This window comes from Plecotus auritus (genome assembly GCF_963455305.1).
Source record: "Plecotus auritus genome assembly, chromosome: 9".
NCBI classification, from domain to species: domain Eukaryota; kingdom Metazoa; phylum Chordata; class Mammalia; order Chiroptera; family Vespertilionidae; genus Plecotus; species Plecotus auritus.
In genome coordinates, this window is record NC_137783.1 from 108064626 (window position 1) to 108085601 (window position 20976).

The following is a 20976-nucleotide window of genomic DNA, read 5'->3' on the forward strand; positions in this document are numbered from 1 at the left end:
CTGCAGGGGAGGGCAGCTAGGGGTGACCAGGCAGGCCTGCAGGGGAGGGCAGTTAGGGGCAAACAGGCTGTCAGGGGAGCAGTTAGGCATCAATCAGGCTGGCAGGGGAGTGGTTAGGGGGTGATCAGGCTGGCAGGCAGAAGCAGTTAGGGGCAATCAGGAAGGCAGGCAGGTGAGCAGTTGGGAGCCAGCAGTCCTGGATTGTGAGACCCTCGAGGGGTCCCAGATTGGAGAAGGTGCAGGCTGGGCTGAGGGACACACTCCCCTGTGCACGAATTTTGTGCACTGGGCCTCTAGTAAAAGCATACTATGCTAATTAGACTGACAACCGAACCACCTTCTGGATGAAGCCGCAGCTGCAAGTGCTGAGCCCCTTGCATGAATTTCATGCATCAGGCCTCTAGCATGGTAATATGCCTGTGAATCTCTAAGGGGGAGAGTGTTCAGCGCTCCGTCTCTTAGTTGACCCTTGAACTGTTTTTGTGAGGAGGGCCTTCCTAGGCAAGAGTTCCACCTTTTTTGCTTGAACAAATGCTAGCATCGCAGGTTGGACTGTTGGGCAGCCATCAGGGAGGCTGCTTTCTGCTTGGCCCTGATCCCTTCTGCACCTCTCCTCCTCCTTATCAGTCACTGAGTCTTGGGGTTTTCAGGATCATGGTGCCACTTAGGTTGGGAAACAGGCTTAGATCCCTGTACTGTGGAACTGGTTAAAGCTCATTCACTTATTCATCTATTGTGTTTTCACTCACTTACTCATCCATCCATCCATCCATCCATCCATCCATCCATCCACCCACCCATCCATTTATCCTCCGCTTATCATGCATCCATCATCCATCTACCCATCCAACATGTCTGATGCCTCTCTATGCTCAGCCCTGTGCTGATGTGCTGAGAGTTGTGGATTTCACCTGGTCCAACCCTGGGGGCCCCACGATGCTCATTGCCCTGGCAGATGCGAGAGCTGCGGCATGAGAACGTTGCCATCTGCCTGGGGCTCTTTGTGGCCCCTGGGGTGAGTGCCCTGGTGCTGGAGCACTGTGCCCGGGGCAGCCTGGAGGACCTGCTGCAGAATGAGGCTCTGAGGCTGGACTGGACCTTCCAGGCCTCCCTGCTGCTGGATTTGATTCGTGTGAGAACCTCCCCTGCGCCTGGAACTGGGGGGTTGGGTGGGGCAATGGGGAGGGGAAGGAGACAAGATGCTCAGACTTCCCAGGCCCCGGGCTCTCTTTACTTTGTCTGAGACAAGTCTAAATAGTGTGGCAAAGGGTGAGGGAGGCAGGAAGGGTTTCTGGGGTCCGTGGGAATTCTGAGAGGACCAGGGTCCCCTTCACTCACCAAAGGCCTAATGGACCCCCATTATGTCCACCCCAGGGCGTGCGGTATCTGCATCATCAACATTTCCCGCACGGCCGCCTCAAGTCCCGAAACTGTGTGGTGGATGAGCGCTTTGTGCTGAAGGTCACTGACCACGGCTATGCAGGGCTCCTGGGTGCTCGGCGGGCTCCCTGCCCGTGGCCCGCCCCGGAAGGTCAGCTCAGGGGTGGGCAGTTGGTTCTGAGGCCTCTGTTTAAATCGGGTGCTTGTGAGGCAGGGGAGAGGGCGAGCTCTCCAGTCCTCCAGCACTCTGTGTCGGGAGACCTGGCGGCTGTCCTCCCTGAGCCTCGGGCCCCTCACTGTGAATGGGGAGGAACCCAGATCCTCCTGGGGCTGAAGGGAGAAGGTGGTGACACCACATGTGGGAAATGGCTGCCCAGCTCAGCCCAGCGTGAGTGGTTAGAGGGTGACATGGTGTGGCCCTGCCCTGTGATTGCAGACCTGCTGTGGACAGCTCCGGAGCTGCTGCGGGGGCCCAGGGGGACCGGGCGGGGCACCCTCAAAGGAGACGTCTTCAGCCTTGGCATTATCCTGCAGGAGGTTCTGACTCGAGGCCCACCTTACAGCTCCTCGGGGCTCTTGGCAGAAGGTACAGCACCCCCCTCCCCACGTGGTCAGGGAGCTCCGTGACATCACGAAATTCGGGCCTGAAAGTAACCACACAGACACACTTGCCTGTTTGACCACAAGCTGTTGGGTTTCTTTGGCTTAAGCCAGGCAGCCTTCAGCAACTCTGCCAAAATGGCAGCTGACCAGTTCCGGGGCTAAAGACACTGGTTTCTGGGGAAAGCCCCAACCCTTCCAGCCTCTCCCAGGGTCATTGCTGAGTGTGCAGATGCTCAGGCGGAGCACCCCGCTGCTCAGCACACACTTTGTGTCCATGCAGACCTCGGTTCTTCCCCAGCTGTAGCATTTCCTTACTGTGTGTCCTGACACAGATCACTCACCCTCTCTGAGCCTCAGCTTTCTCCCCTTTAGAACGGGAATCAAACTTAAGATGTGCCAGACATCTGGCCCATGTCTGATGTGGCCAGGCTGCTCAGTCTTGGGGGCTTGGTTCTCTGCTGGGTGGGGCTCCTTCCAGAGCATCTCTGTGCCCACACTTTGGGGTGTACAGGAGAATCATCACACCTTTCCCACTGTCACCTGGTCTTAGACATTTTCTCACCTCTGACCCCAGTGCCAGGGCCAAACTTCAGAAATGTTTCCTCTCGTTCCATGTTCTCTGTCAGGGCTTCCTGGACTCCAGGCTGCTCTTCCCACCCAGTCCCAGGACCTGTCCCCACAGGGACCCTGGCATCTCAGCCTGAAATGCAGGGCAGTGGTGGAGCCGAGCCCACCATCCTGTCCCCTCCTCACCCATTCCCCACCCCCGTTCCCCAGTGGATAATCTGTGACTCACAAGGAGGCTGGCCCACTTCCTTTCTGCACCAAAGCGCTGCTCAGTGAATAATGAGCATTCCAGGCCCCAAACTTATGAGGTGGAGGAGTGGGAAGGAGGGGGGTTCATCAGGCCATTTGTTCAACATTCCTCAGCTGTCCTCCCTCCCCCGCCCCATCTGCACTGATAGAGGGAAGACCAGCCAGATGGGACCCCCAAGCCATGCTGCCAGTGCAGGACCCTTCAGGCCGGGGCTCCATCTGCCTTAGGTGCAGGGACCAGGCTTGGAACCCCATGGCCACCCTTGGGTTGGGCTGTGAGACCAGGGTCTGCTACTTCCTGGGGTGCTTTTCCTGATCATAGGGAGTAAAATGTTAAGAACACAGGCATAAAATGTTAGGGTTCACCCACCTAAGCCCAGCTCCATACCAATTCACCTCATGACAATGAGTAAATCCCTTTCAGACTCTGAGCCTCGGTTTCCTCCTCTGTAAAATGGGACCGTCATGCCTGCCTCCCAGAGTAGTTGTGAGGATTCAGTGAAATACTTTAGACAAAGTGCCTGGCTCCCTGTGGGCTCCCAGTAAAAACCTTCCTGGGTAGTTTTAGGGTTGTGCTACTGAGGCTCTCAGGTTCTCTCCTGATTCTCCCACTTGGACACAGACCCTGTTAGAAATAGCATCTTTTTAAGATCCTGTATGTGTGGGGCACTTGGGAGGTGGGTAAGTGCACTCTTTTCAGAGAGAGTTAAGTGAGGCTCAGAGAGGAGACTCCTCAGTGGGAAGCAGTGGGTCTGGGATTTGAGCAAAAGTTCCCTGACCCACACTCAGTGCTTTTGCCCTGAAATCTCTCGGTGCCATCCACATCCACGGAGCATCTCCCCACGGAACTGGATGTGCAGCAGGGCCCATCAGTCATGGTGACGCATGGGGTGAGGACAGCGGGCCGGGCCTGGGCCAGTGGTTCCCAGCAGGTTCGCCTAGGACCGTGGTCAGCAAACTGCGGCTCACGAGCCACATGCGGCTCTTTGGCCCCTTGAGTGTGGCTCTTCCACAAAATACCACGGCCTGGGCGAGTCTATTTTGAAGAAGTGGCGTTAGAAGAAGTTTAAGTTTAAAAAATTTGTCTCTCAAAAGAAATTTCAATCGTTGTACTGTTGATATTTGGCTCTGCTGACTAATGAGTTTGCCGACCACTGGCCTAGGAGGACTTCGTTCCAAGCTCAGAAAAGGCTGGAGCCTCACATGCTCCTATTTGACTTTTAATATCCGCTGCCTGAGAGAATACCCAAAGACAAAATCTGCTCTGAACTCAGCCACACTTTGAAATGGATTTGTATGTTAGTCATCACAGCACCAGCTGAATACTTTTGAAAATGTGTTGTATGTGTGCGCGCACGATGAACGATGGGTTCCATCTGCTCACACCCCTTTGTAAGCACATCCAGCTGCCAGACCCTTCACTCAGAGGCCCTCGGGTCTGAGCCGCAGGCTGCGAACCTCTGGGCGGATCGAGGAAATCGCCCAGGTTGGGAGGAGATCCGGCCCAGTTCTAGAGTCTACGTTTTAGCGGCCCTGTGGCTGTGGTCGACTTAGGAACCTCAGTTTCTCTGTCTGTGAAATGGGACAGTGATGCAGGCATTCCCCTCAACAAGGAGGCCAACAAAGAGATGGGAAGGGGAGTGAAATCCAGAAAGACGCTTCTCCTCCCTGGCTCCCAGGATGCCCTCCTCCCTCCAGGGGAGGAGGGTCTCCTCAGAGGAGATTAATCAGCGCTGCCTGGAAACAGCCCTGGCAGGTCTGTGCCGTTATTCTGCCCCTTTTACTGGTGAGGAAATACCGGTGAGGAAACCGAGGCTCAGAGCGGTGATGTAACTTGTAGAGAATGTAAACGGATAATGTCGACATTCCCTCCTGACCCGCTGACAGCCTGAATGTGTGCTCAGCCCCTCTCCCTCCCAGCGTCCTTGAATTTCTCAGCTCCCCGGGCTCCCCAGCAGCTTCCTGAGGTTCTTTCCATCCATCGTCAGGTGGAGAAACCAAGGCACAGAGTGATGCCAAGGGGCAGAGCCAGAGCTAGAACACCAATCCATCTGACCTCAACTTAGTCTGGCGGTCTTGTCACATGGAGGGGGGACAGGAAGGTCCACGGCAGGGTCGTCTTGGGAAAATGATGGTGATGACGGCGGTGATGATGATGAAGATACGGTTTTGCTTTGCACTTGTGGGGAGTTGGCACCAGAGAGTCTCCAGGAGGCAGGGCTGGTGAAAAGAGCCGGTGACCATCACTGGCAACAGAGCAGCAACACTTGATTCAGCATCTGGGGGTGGGGAGAGCCTGCTGGGTGCCTGGCACCTAACCTCTACCATCTCCTCCCTCAGCACCCCTCTCAAGAGGGCAGTTTATTACGCTCATTTCACAGATGGGGCGACGGAGGCTCAGACACGTCACTGCCCGTCCACCATCTCACAGACAGGTGGTGGCAGACCAGGAATTTAAAGCCCACTCCAAAGTAGGCCCTTTCTCTGAGACCCTTTCCCTAGCCACACCCAGGGCGGGCCCAGGGAAGCAAGAGTCCTGGGTCCACCGACCACCATGCCTCGGGGCCCAGAGCAGGGGCCAAGGAGCACCTTCAAGGCCCCATTCACATTGCCGCACAGGCCTACCCTGCTCTCCCTCTCAGGCCCCAGGCCCCTCCCACAGCCCTCCTGGGGACCTCGGGGCCACCACCACATGGTGTTTGTTGCAGAAATCATCAGAAAGGTGGCATCGCCCCCTCCCCTGTGCCGGCCACGGGTGTCCCCTGACCACGGGCCGCCCGAGTGCATCCAGCTGATGGAGCAGTGCTGGGAGGAGGCTCCGGAGGACAGACCCAGCCTGGACCAGATCTACACGCAGGTCGGTGCTCCCGGGAGGAGCCGAGTGCTCACAAGAAATGGCTGATCAATGTACCTCACTTTGCCCAGTGGAAACCCTACACTATCCCTGGGGCCCTGAAAAGGGGCAATAGGCCAGCACAGTAACCCTGAGAGGGGCCTGAGGTACCGCCTCTGAGTGCCTTCCTGAGCACCACGCCCCACGCTGTGCTCCGCTTACTTCATTTAGTCCTCGTTATCGTTCTCCGAAGAAGCATTGTTATTATCTGGGCTTTACAGAGAGAAACCGAGGCACAGAGAGGTGAGGGGACTTGCCCAAGGTAACTGAGGGAGTGAAAGGTGGGGCTGGAGGCCAAGCCCAGGTTCATCTGTCTGCAGAGCTGGCACTGAGAACCCCGACCCTATCCTGGGCCTCCTGGCATGGGGCAGAGAGGCTGTTTGTGGCTGTGGTGGCAGCACTGGTTCCCTGCCGAGTGAGTGGGGGATGTGAGGGGCACTGGGGCCCCCAGGCCTGCCCTGGGGACTGCAGAAGGAGGGGTGAGGCAAGTCTGTACGAGCCTGTGGGGCAGTGGCGTGTGTGGGCCTGCCTGAACCGGCTAATGGCTCCCACAGGACCAACCCATCAAGCCTGAGGTGATACCTTTGTGCCTCCCCTTCCCAGCCCCCACGCCCCAGCCACAGCAGAACACTGTCAAGGAGAGGCTGTGAGGCTGTTGGCCGCACGGTTTGTAACCACACACGGCTGTCCTCACAGGAGACCTAAGGGAGGTACTGCTCTCTGCTCAGGGCAGCAGCAGGCGTGTTTCTCTTGAGACCAGTTTAATGCCTCATTGTCTCGTGGACTCCACGGATCATGTCATCTACATTTCCCTCTTGGCCTTGCTGCTAGGAAGCTCATATCTAAACTTGGGACCAAATTCTAGTATGCATTTTGCACACAGACCTCAATGCTAAATAGTTTAAAAAAAAAAAAAAACACAACGTTATTCTTGTTTGTTCCCAGTATCCTTATATATTTATTATTTTATTTTGTGGCATTGCTTTATTTTTCTTAGTACTTAAATTTTTTTGGAGCATAGAGAGAAATCGAGAGGTAGAAACAGATTATTATATAAATAAGCTATATATATTCTTTCTACCTATCTATCTACCCATGTATTTATCCACTTATCCATTCATACATCATATCCACCCATCTATCTAGTATCCATCCATCCATCCATCCATCCATCCATCCATCCATCTGTCATCCATCTTTGAGAAGAACAAAGAGTGCCTTTTCCACAGGGTTGTTGTAAGAACCAATGATGCAGGGCCAGGTTTTGTTAACGGTAATGTTGTGCTGAGCCTGGGCTCCTTTGTAAAGTCCTTTCTGCCCACCTCACACAGAACTAACCCAGCGCCCCCCCCAGCCATCTGTGTTTTCCCTCAGCAGAGCTGCCACCCCCTGTCTATTCCATATCTGGTCCCCACCAGTCCATTTCCTCCAGGCAGGGACTGTGTCTGGCTCATTCCTGTGAACCAGACTGTGAACAAGCTATGGGCTGAGTGTGCTGACCTTCATGGATAAATTGGGAATTTTATTCCATCTTCAGTTCAAAAGCATCAACCAAGGCAAGAAGACCAGCGTTGCCGACTCTATGCTGCGGAGGTTGGAGAAGTATTCCCAGAACCTGGAGGATCTGGTCCAGGCGCGGACTGAGGAGCTGGAGCTGGAGAGGCAGAAGACGGAACGGCTGCTCTCTCAGATGCTCCCTCCGTGAGTGGCCCCTTAGGACCTGGTAGTGCTTCTAGACTCGGTGGCTCTGAGCGTGGGACTGGAACACAGTAGGTGCTCAGTAAATCTGGGTTCCATGAATTCATTCAATTCATTCATTGTTTACCAGGTATTTATCCAACGTATGTTCTTAGAGCCCTTACATGAGCTAGGCACTGTGCTGGGCACCCGGGTTTGGAATTTCTGTTACCTCACTCTCTTGGGAGCCAAGGAGAGGGTATAATGTCCCCGACTCACTTTAGAGAAAGTCGTGTCCAGAGAGATACAGGCATTTGCTGGAGGGCAGCCAGAACATCAGCAGATCTGTCCCAGATCTCCTAACATTCAACCCAGGATTTCCTCCAAAATATCCCCCCCTTACCTCCAAACTGAGGGAAGGGGATCCTTCTACCTTGTGACTCTGATCCGTCCCATCCCTCCAGGTCTGTGGCCGAAGCTCTGAAAACTGGGCTGACTGTGGAGCCGGAGTACTTTGACCACGTCACCATATACTTCAGTGACATTGTGGGTTTCACCACCATCTCAGCCCTGAGTGAGCCCATGGAGGTGGTGGGCCTGCTCAATGACCTCTACACGCTGTTCGATGCCGTTCTGGGCAACCACGATGTGTACAAGGTGAGAGTACTAGGAGGCTGGCATTCCATCTCTCCTTCCTTTACCACTATGTTGATGTCACACATTTGCTTCCAGTCATTTCTTCATGTGTTTTTATCAGGTTGCTAATGCTGTGTCACAACCCCCAAACCTAGGTGTGTGAAACGATAAATATTTATTACTAGAGGCCTGATGCATGAAGATTCGTGCAAGAATGCCCCCCCCCCCCCCACAGCTGCTCGGCACCTGCATATGCAAAGTAACCTTCCATCTTTGTTGGGTTGATTTGCATACTCACTCCTGATTGGCTGGTGGTTGTCATGAACGTACGTCAATTAGCATGTTATTCTTTTACTAGGTAGATTGCTCACAAACCTATAGGTGAGCTGGAAAGTTCTCTGGACTCAGATAGACTCAGTCATACATCTGTGGTCAGCTGTGGATGAGACAGGAAGCTCTGTTGATCTTGGTTAGGCTCTATCACATCTCTGGAGCCTTGGCTGGGACAACTTGGTTCTGGTCTCCATGGCCTCTCAGCCTCCATCAGGCTAGCTGGGCAAGGGCAGACGAGGAGTCAGCTTCATGCCTGTCTTCAGGGAGCACTTGGTGCTGTAGGTAAATGACGAAGGCAACCCAACCCACAGGGAAAGTGATGATCGGGAGGCAGTGAAGGCCGAGAAGGTTTCCAGCCAGCCGGGGGTAGACATGCAGAATAAAGAGCAAGAAAGGCTTCCTGGAGGAAGTGCTGTCTTCCTACCTTTGCTCACTCTGGGTGTGGTGGCTCCTGTCACAATGGGGGAATGCGTACTGCAGCGTGAGGCTTGAGAGAGTGGGCCTGGTGAGCGTGAAGGACGCTGACTGGGTTGTGATGGCTGGACACGAAGGGGTCTGTGGTGGGAGTATGTGGATGGGTGGGGTCCCTGGGAAGGGCAGCGGGGGCCTTAGCAGGCCTGTCAAAACCCTTCATGATCTGTGCACCCCTTGATCCTGGCTTCAAATTCCAGCCTGGTCCCCAGCTTCATGTGGCTTTGGGCAAATGGCTTCCCCTCTCTGGGCCCCTGCTCTTTATCTGTAAAACAGAAATAATGACTCCAGTCCCAGAAAGGGGGGCGGGGGCAGGGATTCACAGATAATGGTTGGATCCTACTAGAAGGGCTCTGTAAACTGGGGATAGCTTCCTGGCCCTCTGGGCCTGCTGGGGGGACTTTCCCAGCCCTACCCTGCCCTTTATTCAGATCCAGTTGCTGGGGGTCATGGCTCAGCTTTAGACACAGCAATGGAGGTGGGGAGGGAGGTTCCAGGAAAGGGCCATACTCAAGCTCCACTGGCCTTAGCCTTCCTTTGTGACTCCCCAGATCCCTTCCAGCCATAGCTCTCCAAGGACACAGGGATGGGGCAGGCGGGCCTTGGGGCTGAAGCCAGAGTGGAAAGGCTGCTTGGACAGGAAGCTTCAGGGGAGAGAACTAAGTGCTTGGGGTGCCAGGCAGTCTGCTGACAGCATCATGTACAGTATCCCAGACAACAATGACCGGTAATTATTGAGTGCTCACTGTATACTGGACACTGTTCTAAGTACTTTATATGTATTAATCCACTTAGCCATCATAATAATCTGTGAGGTAAGTACTGGTACCCCTATTTTACAGATGAGGAAAATGAGATGATTAAATGGCTTGTCTAGTTACATATTCCCAGTGGGATATGACGCTGAAATTTGAGCCTGGGTATTCTAGTCCCCAAACCCCCTTTTAGTGGGGCTCCCACCCCTGTGAAATGGATGTTCCTGGTGGCCCACAAGGTCCTCCGGGAGCTGATCCGCCTACCTCCCCGGCTGCATCTCTGGTCACTCCACCTCCACAGCCCTCTATATTCCTCACGCATGCTTTGCTGTCTCTAGCCACAAGGCCTTTGCACATGCTGTTCCCTTGTCCTGGAACGCTGGTCTCCCTCCTCTTTGCCTGGCTCCCTCTGGTCATCCTGGTCTCGGGTTAGCTTCCTTGTCATTCCAGACATGGTTAGGAGCTCCTGTGTGATGCTGTCATAACTACCCTTGTATGTTGTCTGCCACACTTCATGGTTCCAACCTAAACCCCTCTGTCCCCAGTGCCTGGCAATGTCCAGCACGTGCTAGGCCCTCAGGAAATATGTGTTAGCTGGATGAGTCGCTCACTGAGGCCTGGAGTAGAAGTGACTTGCCTGAGGTCATGCAGCTGGTAGGTGGCAGATCCAGAACAGGAATCTGCAATGTCCACCCCCACTACCACCACCTGGCTCTGTCCACTGCACCACACTGCCCAACCTGGATGTGGAGACCGGAGCCATGGACATTCCGAGGATGCAGCTTCCCTCCTGTTCCCTGTTCAGGACCTCACACTCATGCTCCAGTCCCAGTTGTGATGCTGAGGTGTCATCTCCTGTGCTGGCTGAATTCCCCTCTTGCCTCCAGAGCTGCCCTGGCCCACGGCCCCAGGGAAAGATTCCTCATCTCATCTGTCTGGCCTTGCTGAGCCCTGCAGCTTTGATCTGCCCTGAGTCACCCCGGCCTGTCTCTTTCTCCCCTGCTAATCTCATCTCACACATGTGTCCCTCCCAGCTCTGAATCATGCCTTCTGATCTACTCTGAACTCTGGCCAAGAGGTCTGCATCTTTCTGGCAGAGTGAAATGACATAAAACAAGGCCCGCACACCCCTCCAGATGTGGGGGAACAGGAGGCCCATTCCTCACGATGTACGAGCCCGTCTCTCATCACTCACGCCATCTGCCTTGGTTTCCCCTCGCCCCCCAGCAGGATCTGGTTACTGCTCTTTAATCCGGTCTGGGTTGGGAGGCAGCCAGGCAATCATTTCCTGGTTCCATGGGGGTCTGTGATTCCCTCCCCGCACGCGCTGAGTGAGCACTTTTACAGACAGAACTCCAGAGCAGAGCCCATGTGGGCTGCCCCAGGGGGTGAGTCTGGCCCCAGCCATACTGCCTGCCGAGTGACCCTGGACAAATCACTTCACCACTCTGAACCTCAAGCTCCCATTTATAAACAGACATGAAAGTGTCTATGGTTTACAATTGTTCTGCGGACTAAGTTATGTCATTCATTCACCAACACAATGTAGCCTGTAGCACTGGAGGTGCAGCCACGAAGCCTCTCCCTGAAAGCATAGCCTGGGAACAGTTAAGCATCTACAGAGGGCTGGCCCTGCCTAGGGATTGTCACAGGGCCTCTCATTTAATCCTTGCAGTGTTCCCCAGAGGGACGGATCATTCTCCCTACTGTACAGATGAGAACATAGGCTCAGAGAGGCAAGTGACTTGCCCAAGGTCCCTCAGCAAGTCAGGGGTGGAGTTAGCATTCACATCTGTTTGTTAGTATGGAAACTTTTGCTCTCTCCCCCGGCTGTGTTCCGCCATCTTTAAAAGGACCACAACTATGTACTCATGGCCCTCCCTTGCAGCCATGACCTAAGATCTAACTAAGTCTTTGCGAGATCATCTTTATGAGTCTGAGTTCCTAGAGAGCAAGCCTGTGCCCGGTCATCATTCTGTCGCTGGGGCTGTAGAGTAATTGCTGATTACACCACACTCTCCCTTCCGGTCAGCCGCAGGCAGGTGGAGGGCTAGAGGTCAGCTTTAGCAGTTTGGAGAATGTGGTCTGGTGGTCAACATGGGGCTTTCTACTGCTCCTCTTCCCCAGTCAGGGCCTTGGATCACCCGTCTGAGGCCATGCTGGGTCCCCAGAGCAGGTGCACTGTCCCTGAATCGCAGCTGCACACTTGGAGGGCTGGTGGGGGGTGGGGGACCCATCAAGCAGCAGGTCTCCTGGGCTGCCTATGGGAGACAGGACTCAGCCCAGACACATGAGCTAACCAGGTGCAGGGCAGGACCAGAGGGAAATGCCACACAGCAGGCAATGCCTCACTCCTCAAAAGAATAGGTAGACTTTAAAATCCCTCCCATTTCTGAGATTCTATGATACTATCTTCTCCAAACTCATTAGCCAAGGAGATGATGATGATGATGATGATGATGATGGAGACGGAAGTCTCCATTATTGAGCATCCTTGATGAGCCTGATTCTTTGAATACTTTATCTTTAATATTCATTGCACACGAGAGGAAACAGGCTCACAGAGGTGAAGGGGTCTGCCCAAGGTAAATAGCAGGACCAGGGTTTGAACCCACATCTATCTGATTCCAAAATCGACATCCTTTTCAGAACATGTTGGAAGGCTGATGGGTTTAGAAAATAGGATAATATTCAATGTACACTTGCTCTTCTCCAGACCAAGCCCTGATATGCCACTGTGGCACTGAGCAGAGGGGCACCCAGCTCTGCCACCGAGGGGCTCATGGCCTGGAGTCAGGGGAGATGGGACAGGCCTGGTGTCCTGCAATTCAGACAAAGGCGATCTGAAACATGCAGACCCAAGAGTGCTAGAGTGTCTGGAAGGAGAGGCAGAGATGGCCCCAAGGGCCACAGACCAGAGGGGTCATCATGGGCTCCCAAGAGGCAGCCTGGTGTGGGATGTGGGCAGACTGGGGAGAGCATGTTCTCAGGCTGGAGTGTGAAGGCTGTGATTTCTAGGTAGAGACCATCGGGGACGCCTACATGGTAGCATCGGGGCTACCCCGGCGCAACGGGAGCCGCCACGCGGCTGAGATTGCCAACATGGCCCTGGATATCCTCAGCTCTGTGGGCGACTTCCGGATGAGGCATGCGCCCGACGTGCCCATTTGCATCAGGGCTGGCCTACACTCAGGTATGGGCTGGGAGCCGTGGGGGTGATGGGCCAGACAGTCTCCCAACCCTGCCTGGCGTACTGGCTGAGGCAACCCCAATGAGGTGCTTCTGGAATTCAGAGATTCTAAAACTCTATAATAGAGAAAATTCACATTTCTTTTTTCCCTTCTATTATTTTAAGGTTCTAGAATGTTATAAATCACAGAATACACATTTAGATTCACATTTTTTTTTAATTTTAATTTTTATTTTTTTGGTCTCAGCATCTGTCCAGAGCATCTAAGTCCATGCTGAGGAGCTGATAGTCTGATGGAAGAGGCAGGACAGAGACCTTCTGTGGTCATGCAAACAACTAAATGGGATGGGTCTGGGAGAGACCTCAGTGTCTCTGACATCTCCTTCTCATGCCCCCATTCCTTCCTCCTTGGCACCTGCTGTTCCCTGCTGACTCATTCTCTCATCCGTCAAGACAGCTCGTGTACCACCTCCTCTAGGAAGTCCCCTGGCCTGGGTCAGAGTTCCCTCTCTGGGTTAGAGTTCCCTCTCTGGGTTGGCAGTCCTGGTGCTTCCTTTTCACAGCATTGATCACAGTTCACTCATCTCCCCACACCGAGCTGGGAGCTCCCCGAGCTCAGAGTCTGGCTTCCATGTATCTGTGTCCCCCTATCCCCACCCCAGAGCTTGACACAGATGTCATCTCCTCTCCGGATAGCTTCATCCTCCCCCGCCCTCCCCCAGCTGGAGTCCAGAATGTGGGGTGGGGATGACAGTCGAGGAAGGGAAGGGAAAGACTGTCGTAGGGACTTCTCTGTGATCCAGGACCTGCTGCAGCTCACGACATGCATTTGGGTTTCAGGGCCCTGTGTAGCGGGGGTCGTGGGTCTCACCATGCCGCGGTACTGCCTCTTTGGGGACACTGTTAACACTGCATCTCGGATGGAGTCCACGGGGCTACGTGAGTGTCCCCTATTTCTATCCTGCCAAGCAAGGACTCTGTCTCAATGACCGCTGCAGCCTGGCTGTTGGAAACAGTGCTTAGTAACCAAATCACCACCTGGTGGCAGCGTACCCTCGTTGTTTGTAAAGCCACTGTAAGGGGATGACGCGTGTCACCGGTTCTTTTAATTTTCCACGAGGTTTTTGTGATGACCTCATGAGAAAATTAGCAGATAAAATGATTGAAGAGGTAGGAAACCTAGGCCCTAGCCCTGACTGCAACTGGTTTGCTTCGGGTCCTTGAGCAAAATGCTCTTCCTCTGGGTCTTGGTTCCCCCATTTTTACCATGAGGAGACCCCTTCTCATTGTTAAAACGCCATTGCAGGTTCTTGCTGGCGGCAGGAGCCACTCTGCGGTTTGGTTAGAACAGCCCTAGCCCTGGCCATGCAGCCTGTGTGCTCCGTAGGACCAGTCAGTGCCCATCCTCATAACCAGACGTGGCGGCCCTACTGCGGAGTCCTGATTTTGAAAGAAAAAAAAACACCCCAAAAACTGCTTATATGCTCTGCCTCCGCTTCACAGACTTCCCTACCTGTGGAAATTATGTTCTTAGAGGTTCTGACTTCATCTTGGGTTCCTCTTAACACTCAATCTATGTAATGTGCTTTGCTTTGAGGCCTCTATTTTAGGGACCAACTACCCACTAAAGGGACAAAAGAGCCAGGCAAAGGTAATCGCAGGAATCAGAATTGTGGGTATTACTGGCTAGAACAGGCACGCAATGATTTCACCGGACACTAGGTATGCTGCCACCAGGTGGTGACATGGATTCCTACCTTTCTTCTCAGCTTACAGAATTCATGTCAGTGGAAGCACTGTCCAGACACTGCTCAGCCTGGACGAAGGCTACAAAATTGACATCAGAGGCCAGACCGAGCTGAAGGTAAGAAACTATTTCCATGTATTGGTGAGAATTGTTCCCAACGGTCCCGTTTCTGTGGGCAGCAGGGGCGGGGAGCAGGGGGGCATCTCATCTGACTGATGTGGCTGAAGGAAATGCCTGCCTGGTGCTGGGACGGGGCTGATCACCTTCACATGTTCTCTCCACTCCCCAAATTCTAAGGAAACATTTCTTCCTTGAGCCACTCCCTCATTTGTCTCCTCATGAGAAGGACTAGAGCAAGGACGTTACTTCTATAGATGATCTACCTGGGCAGCATGCTGGTGCACAACATACATTTACGTATTGTTGCTCACAGCAAGAATGAAAGGGGGATCAATGTCCCCATTTTGTAGTTGAGGAAATTAAATTAGAGAGCCAAAGTGACTTGTCCAAAGTCTCATAGCTTGGATCCCAGGTCTGGTGGCTCAAAGCCAGTGCTTTCTCCATAGCACTGTTGGGCTCCTACTCATCCCTCAGAACCCTAACATAGACATCACCTCTCACTGAAGCCTGGCCTGATCCAGGAACGCTCTTCTTCCTTTCCCACAGCAGTAACTATCAGACCTTGCCTGTGCACCCACCAGTCTAAAGACCAGCCCTCTGCTGTCGTAGGTGTGATATTGTGTTGACCTTGCCCACGAGCACCTCAAAGGCAGAGACAACTCTGTAACCTCTGCATTCTTTTTTAATGTTAATGTTCATGAAATGGTACAGCATTCCTATGAATGATTTTTCTTCCTACCCCACCTCCTCTCTTCTCCCCAATTCCTAAGCCACAGTCAGGCCTGGTGGGGAGACTAGAGCAGCCTAGGCATTTAAACCCCCAGGGCTGCAACTAGGCCTCAGAAATGGGGTGCTCCAGGGGAGTCACTGCATTATGCTGTGGAATGTTAGAGTAGGAGGGTGCAGCTCAGAGAGGCGCAGTGACTTGTCCATGGTCACACAGCCTGAGAGGGCTGACTATGTGGAATCCTTTGCCCTGGAGGCTGAGGTGATGGGAGAGTGAGCTGGAGTAAGTCGGGGTAGGTGTGTCTTGTTTGGCGGAATGGACACTGGGTGTCCTGAGGAATAGAGGCACTGATGATAGAAGGGGATGCCGAGAGGGAATACGGAGGGCAGCAAGCCACCCTCAGGTTCTTCGGGCTGGCCTGGGGGCTCCAAGGGGCAATATCCTTCTCTGTGCCAGGGTGGGGTATGGAACCTCTAGACCAGCTAGCCCTGACCCCAGTGCCCCTCATGCCCCCCTCCTAACCTCCAGGCAGTGGCATCCCCATCCCAGGGGAGGCCACCAGGTCCTTCAGTAGTTGGGGGAGAATCCCGGGTCATAGGAGCCTGGTATCTTAGCATTCCAGATCTGCTGGGTCATAGAATTCACGACTTATCATTTGCTTTTCTGACAGATAAATATTAACTCATTTCATCCACACAGCAACTTTATGAGGTGTTAGGGCAACCGAGGCACAGAGGGGTGAAGTAAGTCGGCCAAAATCACACAGCTAGCAAGTGAAAGAGCCAGGATTTGGACCCAGATGGTCTGCCTCCAGGCTCCAGGCTCCAGGCTGCCCTCCATCAAGCTGCTGGGAGTGGGAGCCTCTCTCTGCCTTGCTCTCCGCTGGAGGAGGTGGCTCAGCCCTCTTTTCTGTCTCCTCCAGGGCAAGGGCGTGGAGGAGACCTATTGGCTGGCGGGGAAGGCAGGCTTCCCCAGACGCCTCCCCACACCTCTGGACATCAAACCTGAGTGAGTAAGAGGAATTTCCCCAGAAGTTTGTGTGCGAAATTTGGTATTTCTTACTTTTCTGATTATCAAGGTCTTACCTGCTTAGTGTGTGAAACTTGGAAAATACAGAATTCTTTAACGATTACATAGTCGCCATCTTCCACTCCTGCAAGACAGCGCTGCTAACACGTTGGCACAGTCCTGCTGCCTGTACCTAAGGTGCTGTGGCAGACGAGATCACGCTGCCTCGATGACTCCTCACTCGGATCTGTGCTGTCAGCTCACGTCCCCAGGTCCTCTGGTGGTTCAGAGCACGTTATAAACACACTCGTACTGACAGCAGCGGGACTGCCACCTGTGGGAGTGCCAGGACTAGCTAACCTTTCTCTTGTCGCTGAGCAGGTAGAATCGTCCCGTTCTGAGCTGGGCATGGGCAATGCGTCAGGCACTCATCGCCATTCAGATGATTTCTGTGGAGACTGGAGGGCAAGCATCACAGGGGTTGCCAATTGCTGAGAATTATAGTTTCCTATAAATAAGAAGGTCCCCTGTGGGCCCACAGGTCATCCCGCCAGTGGGGCGGCTGAGCCTGGGGATGGGCAGAGTCTACCAGGGTCCCCAGCATGACCTCATCACAGCTCCCCAACCAGAGTTTTTCCTTTGTCAGCACTTCCCGCTGGCTCGTCAGCTCTTCCAGGCTGCCCCCTTCCATCTCTCAGAGATGAGAAATGTGTGGGACACACCTGGGCTTCCTGGGAAAGGGCCAGCACTCGAGCAGCCCAGGCTGGGTGTCCTGCAAGCGGGCGGATGGATGTGGACAGGGTGACCGGCAGGGAGCCGGTTGCAGTGGCCATTTCCTTTCCACCCTGCCATCAGGGCACCCCCAGGCCTCAGGACCCCCAGGAACTAGAGGACGGGAACTGACCCCATCCAACTCTGAGCACCCTCCCCAGTGGGGTCCAGTGAGGCAGGGCAGGGGCAGCGCGTGGATGGGCACACACTGACGTACGCAGAAGCTGGCAGGTGTACAGAGCATAGATGTGCCCACTTTACAAGGGCACGCCAGCCTCCTGCGTGCAGAGCCAGCTTACATTTACAGAAAGGCCTCCAAGCCCGGGCAGTCAGGTCTGCAGGCTCTCTCTGTGGGGACGGCTTGCTGGGGCGGCAGCGTGGTGTGAGGATGGGTCCGGGACTGGACTGTTAGTGTGGCCTTGGGCGGGTCCCTGTCCTCGCTGTGCCTTTCCATGTGCCGCAGCAGCCTTGGCTCACCCACCCCCAGGAGCGGGGTGTGGCCCTGTGTGCCCTTTGCCCTCCATCTAGGTCCTCTGTTCCCACTCACCTCTCTGCCCCTCGAAGGGCAAGCCGTCCTCTGACCTCACAGGCCTCCGTTCCCACCCCACTTCTGGCCTCCACTCGGAGCTGCACTTCTCAGAAGGTCTGTCTGCTGATGATGACCTCACTTCCTCACCTCCCACTCCCCGCCCAGCCCCTGCAGTCTGACTTCCACCCCCGTCCCCCCCCACCCAGAAGCTCTGTGAAGGTCACCTCCACCGATGTCACTAGATCTGTGGGCAGTTTTAGTTCTCACTGACATTTCCCCTTTGTCCTCCCCCTTCCTAGAAACGGGCTCCCGCCTCCTCCGCACTCCGCTGTGCTCCCGTCCTCTGCAACACATCCTCCCGGGCTCCGGGCTCCGGCACCGCTCCCCAACCCTTCAATGCCAGGGTGCACAGGCGCTTCCCTGGGGCCGTCTGTCCCGTCCAGATGACGAGGATAGCCCCAGCGCCCCTCTGAGCTCCAGGACCAGGCAGCTCACTGCCCCTCGTTGATTCCTTCCAGAGCCCTCATGGCCTCTCAGACCTCGGGGTCCACCTGGCAGCTGGGCCCTTCTCCAGAATTCTCTTCTCCTGGACGGCCCTGCCATCCTCCCTCAGAACGCCGGGCGAGGTCCCGCTGTCCTGAATCCCAGCAATCCCACAACTCTGCCTCCATCACACCCCCAGCTGCCAGCTCCCCACTCCATGCCTCTCTTCTGGCCCCTGCAGGGCTCCTCGCCATTTCCCCTCATCCACCGGGCCCCTCCATCCGTCTCCCCCAGAGTGATCTTTTAAAGAGAAAACAAATACGATCGATATGAGAGTTCCCTGTTTAACCCTCTGGGGCCTCCTATGCCTCTGAGGCTCAAACCCAGGAAGCTCCACTCCCTGCGGCCTGTGTCTCCCTCCCCTTGGCCTCATCTCACCACCCACCTTCTGCTGCCAGGCCACCTGTTCGGGGCCTTCTCACTGTTCCTTAAACAACCCTGAGCTCTTCCCACCCCTGTCCCTGGAACGCCCTGGCCTGGTCCCTTCCTATCCTGCAGGTCTCGGCTCTGACGCTGCCTCTTGCCTGAGTCAGCTCTCGTCACACACGGCAAACAGATCCCTGCTGTCACCCTCTCCCCCATCTCCCAGCATTGCGTCCCATAGCACTCGGTACTCCCTGGTATTTCCTGTTGACACGTTTATGGAACTTTCCCCTGCATGGACCAGCCCGGATAGCCTGCCTCCATGTGCCGGCACAGCCCCCAGTGCCCGGCGCCCAGCTCTAGAGCTCCGGCCTTTCCCCTGGTCATGCAGGCTGAGCAGCCAGCTCCCAGCCTCCCCAACCCACCCTGACCAGGAGTGGGAACCGGCAGGTCTGGCAGCCACTTGTCATTCCGAGCTCCCTCAACTGATGACTTTTCCATTCCCCGACAGAAACTTTAGAAAGTGCCAGAAACGTTTCCATCTCCTTGGCTTAGGGCGGGAGGAGAGTAGAGATTCTCCCAGGCCTCCCGGCAGGCAGGGGAGAATGCCACACCAACCTAGGCCCACGGGCTCACACCCAGCACATGGGCACACAGGAGACTGTGCACGCATGCACACACACAAGTGCACACACATGTGCACACACATGTGCACACACACTACACTCATCGTGGGCATCAGGCACATACACACATACAAACACCACCGCATGCCTATCGGCCTGCTTGAGATGAGATCACAGACAGACGCACAGACACGGAATCTCTACAGGAAGGGCTAGGATGCCAGTTGGATGGGAACTTGTCTTAAGAGTTGCATTTAGAAGGCAGTTACCAAATTGTACTTGAACTGCGTGCTATAGCTTGATTTTTTTTAAGTCAAATTTTCTGAAGGTGCTTTTATCTCCACTTTCTGTATTTGTCATATCTGCATACATTATTCATCCTTCTATTTAGGGGTGTTTGGGAGACTGGTGGGGATCAGGGGAAGGAGGTGAAATGCCCCTCCATGTCTTGGTGTAGCCACGCCCCAGGAAGCAGGGCCCGCAAACGTGCCTGATGTCATGTGTCACAGAAACGGTCCATACAGTGGCCCCTTCACTCCCCTCCGCTCCTGCTAACCAGGCTCAAAAGCATCCCCTGCCAGGTTGTGGTGAGTCACTCAGAGCCTTGCTCGCTTCTCTGTGCAAAGGCAATAACCCCACTCTACCCTCCTGTAGGCACCTGCGGGAAGTGAACGAGAAAATGAGTGTGTGTGGAGTGGGGGTCCTGTGCCCCTATCTGGACTCGCGTAATTGTCAGCGAGTCACAGAGCCCCTCACCCTTCTGGCCTCCCAAGGTCATGTCCCTAAGTAAGGGACAGAGCTGGGGCTGGCTCCCCGTCTCCTGAGAGACCTCTGGACTGAAGCCACACGTGCAGATGAGCCAGCAGCACTGCCTCTCGCTGAGCCTTGGTCCCCTAAAGGTCCAATGGGTTGGGCACTGGTAAGCCACGGCCGGGCCAGTGCAGGGCCCAGGCGACCCCAAGGAAGGGAAAGGGGCTCCTTGGAAGCGGTGTGGGCGCTTACTCCCTCACTGTTGTTCTGGGCTTTTCTTATTCGTGTTTCTCCTCTTTCCCCAGGGATCCCTGGAAGGACCTCATAAACCAAGAAATCAGGGCGGCTTTTGCCAAAGTCCGCCAGTGCTCAGCTGGACCTTCGAGCTCAGGGAAGGCCTAGGCCAGGCCCCGAGGAGAGGGACAGCGTGGGACAGGGGTCTGCACCAGCCTAGACACCCCCAACCCCTCTCTCTGCTTCACTCCCCTCAAAGAATTCCCTTGCTGAGCCCCCTAGCAGCCAACTGAGTGCTCATTAGTAAGTGCCCTAGAGCGATATTAATTGATGTGTTCCAGTGTGAATTCTACCGGTAAACTTGCCTCTTGACACAAAAGCAATAAAAATAGAAATATTCCCTTCCTTTCAGGCAGGGCTTTGTTCTCGACAAATGGTTTTGAGTCTAAGAGCTCGTTATTACAGAGCTCATTATCCCTCACACCAAGAACGCTGCTCCTCGGTGCAGCCATGGGGCCCAGGCACACAGGGAGGAGGTCATTTCCCCGGTGGCATGAGTGAAAGCAAGACAGGTGCCGGGCACTGGTGCGAGGCCGATGAGGCTCCAGGTTCAGCAGGGCCACCTACTCACATTGCATCTCTTCTCGGAGCCTTCGTTTTGTCATCTCTCAAATGGGAGTGGACAGGGCCCACACGAGCCTTGTTCCTAATGCAGGTCTCGGCCCATAGCAAATGCTGCCTCCTTCCCTGCCTGTCTTTCCCAAGCTGGTCTAATCCTTAGGTCATCTGTGAGCACTGTGCCAG

General features: G+C 54.6%; 1 protein-coding gene across 1 annotated transcript in view; it reads left to right on the top strand.

Annotated features, from left to right (window-relative positions):
• LOC308233636 (guanylate cyclase D-like) overlaps positions 1 to 20434 on the top strand; it is a gene marked incomplete at its 5' end in the record, with an annotated part of 31205 nt that extends 10771 nt beyond the window's left edge. The window contains 11 exons of the mRNA XM_080640621.1: positions 956 to 1132; positions 1375 to 1531; positions 1817 to 1966; positions 5508 to 5656; positions 7230 to 7393; positions 7834 to 8026; positions 12583 to 12757; positions 13595 to 13693; positions 14524 to 14618; positions 16271 to 16356; positions 20244 to 20434. Of these exons, the coding sequence (XP_080496747.1) occupies positions 956 to 1132; positions 1375 to 1531; positions 1817 to 1966; positions 5508 to 5656; positions 7230 to 7393; positions 7834 to 8026; positions 12583 to 12757; positions 13595 to 13693; positions 14524 to 14618; positions 16271 to 16356; positions 20244 to 20340 (1542 nt within the window). The 3' untranslated portion in view covers positions 20341 to 20434. The remainder of the gene's footprint in view (positions 1 to 955; positions 1133 to 1374; positions 1532 to 1816; positions 1967 to 5507; positions 5657 to 7229; positions 7394 to 7833; positions 8027 to 12582; positions 12758 to 13594; positions 13694 to 14523; positions 14619 to 16270; positions 16357 to 20243) is intronic.
• Between the last annotated feature and the right edge of the window lie 542 nt (positions 20435 to 20976).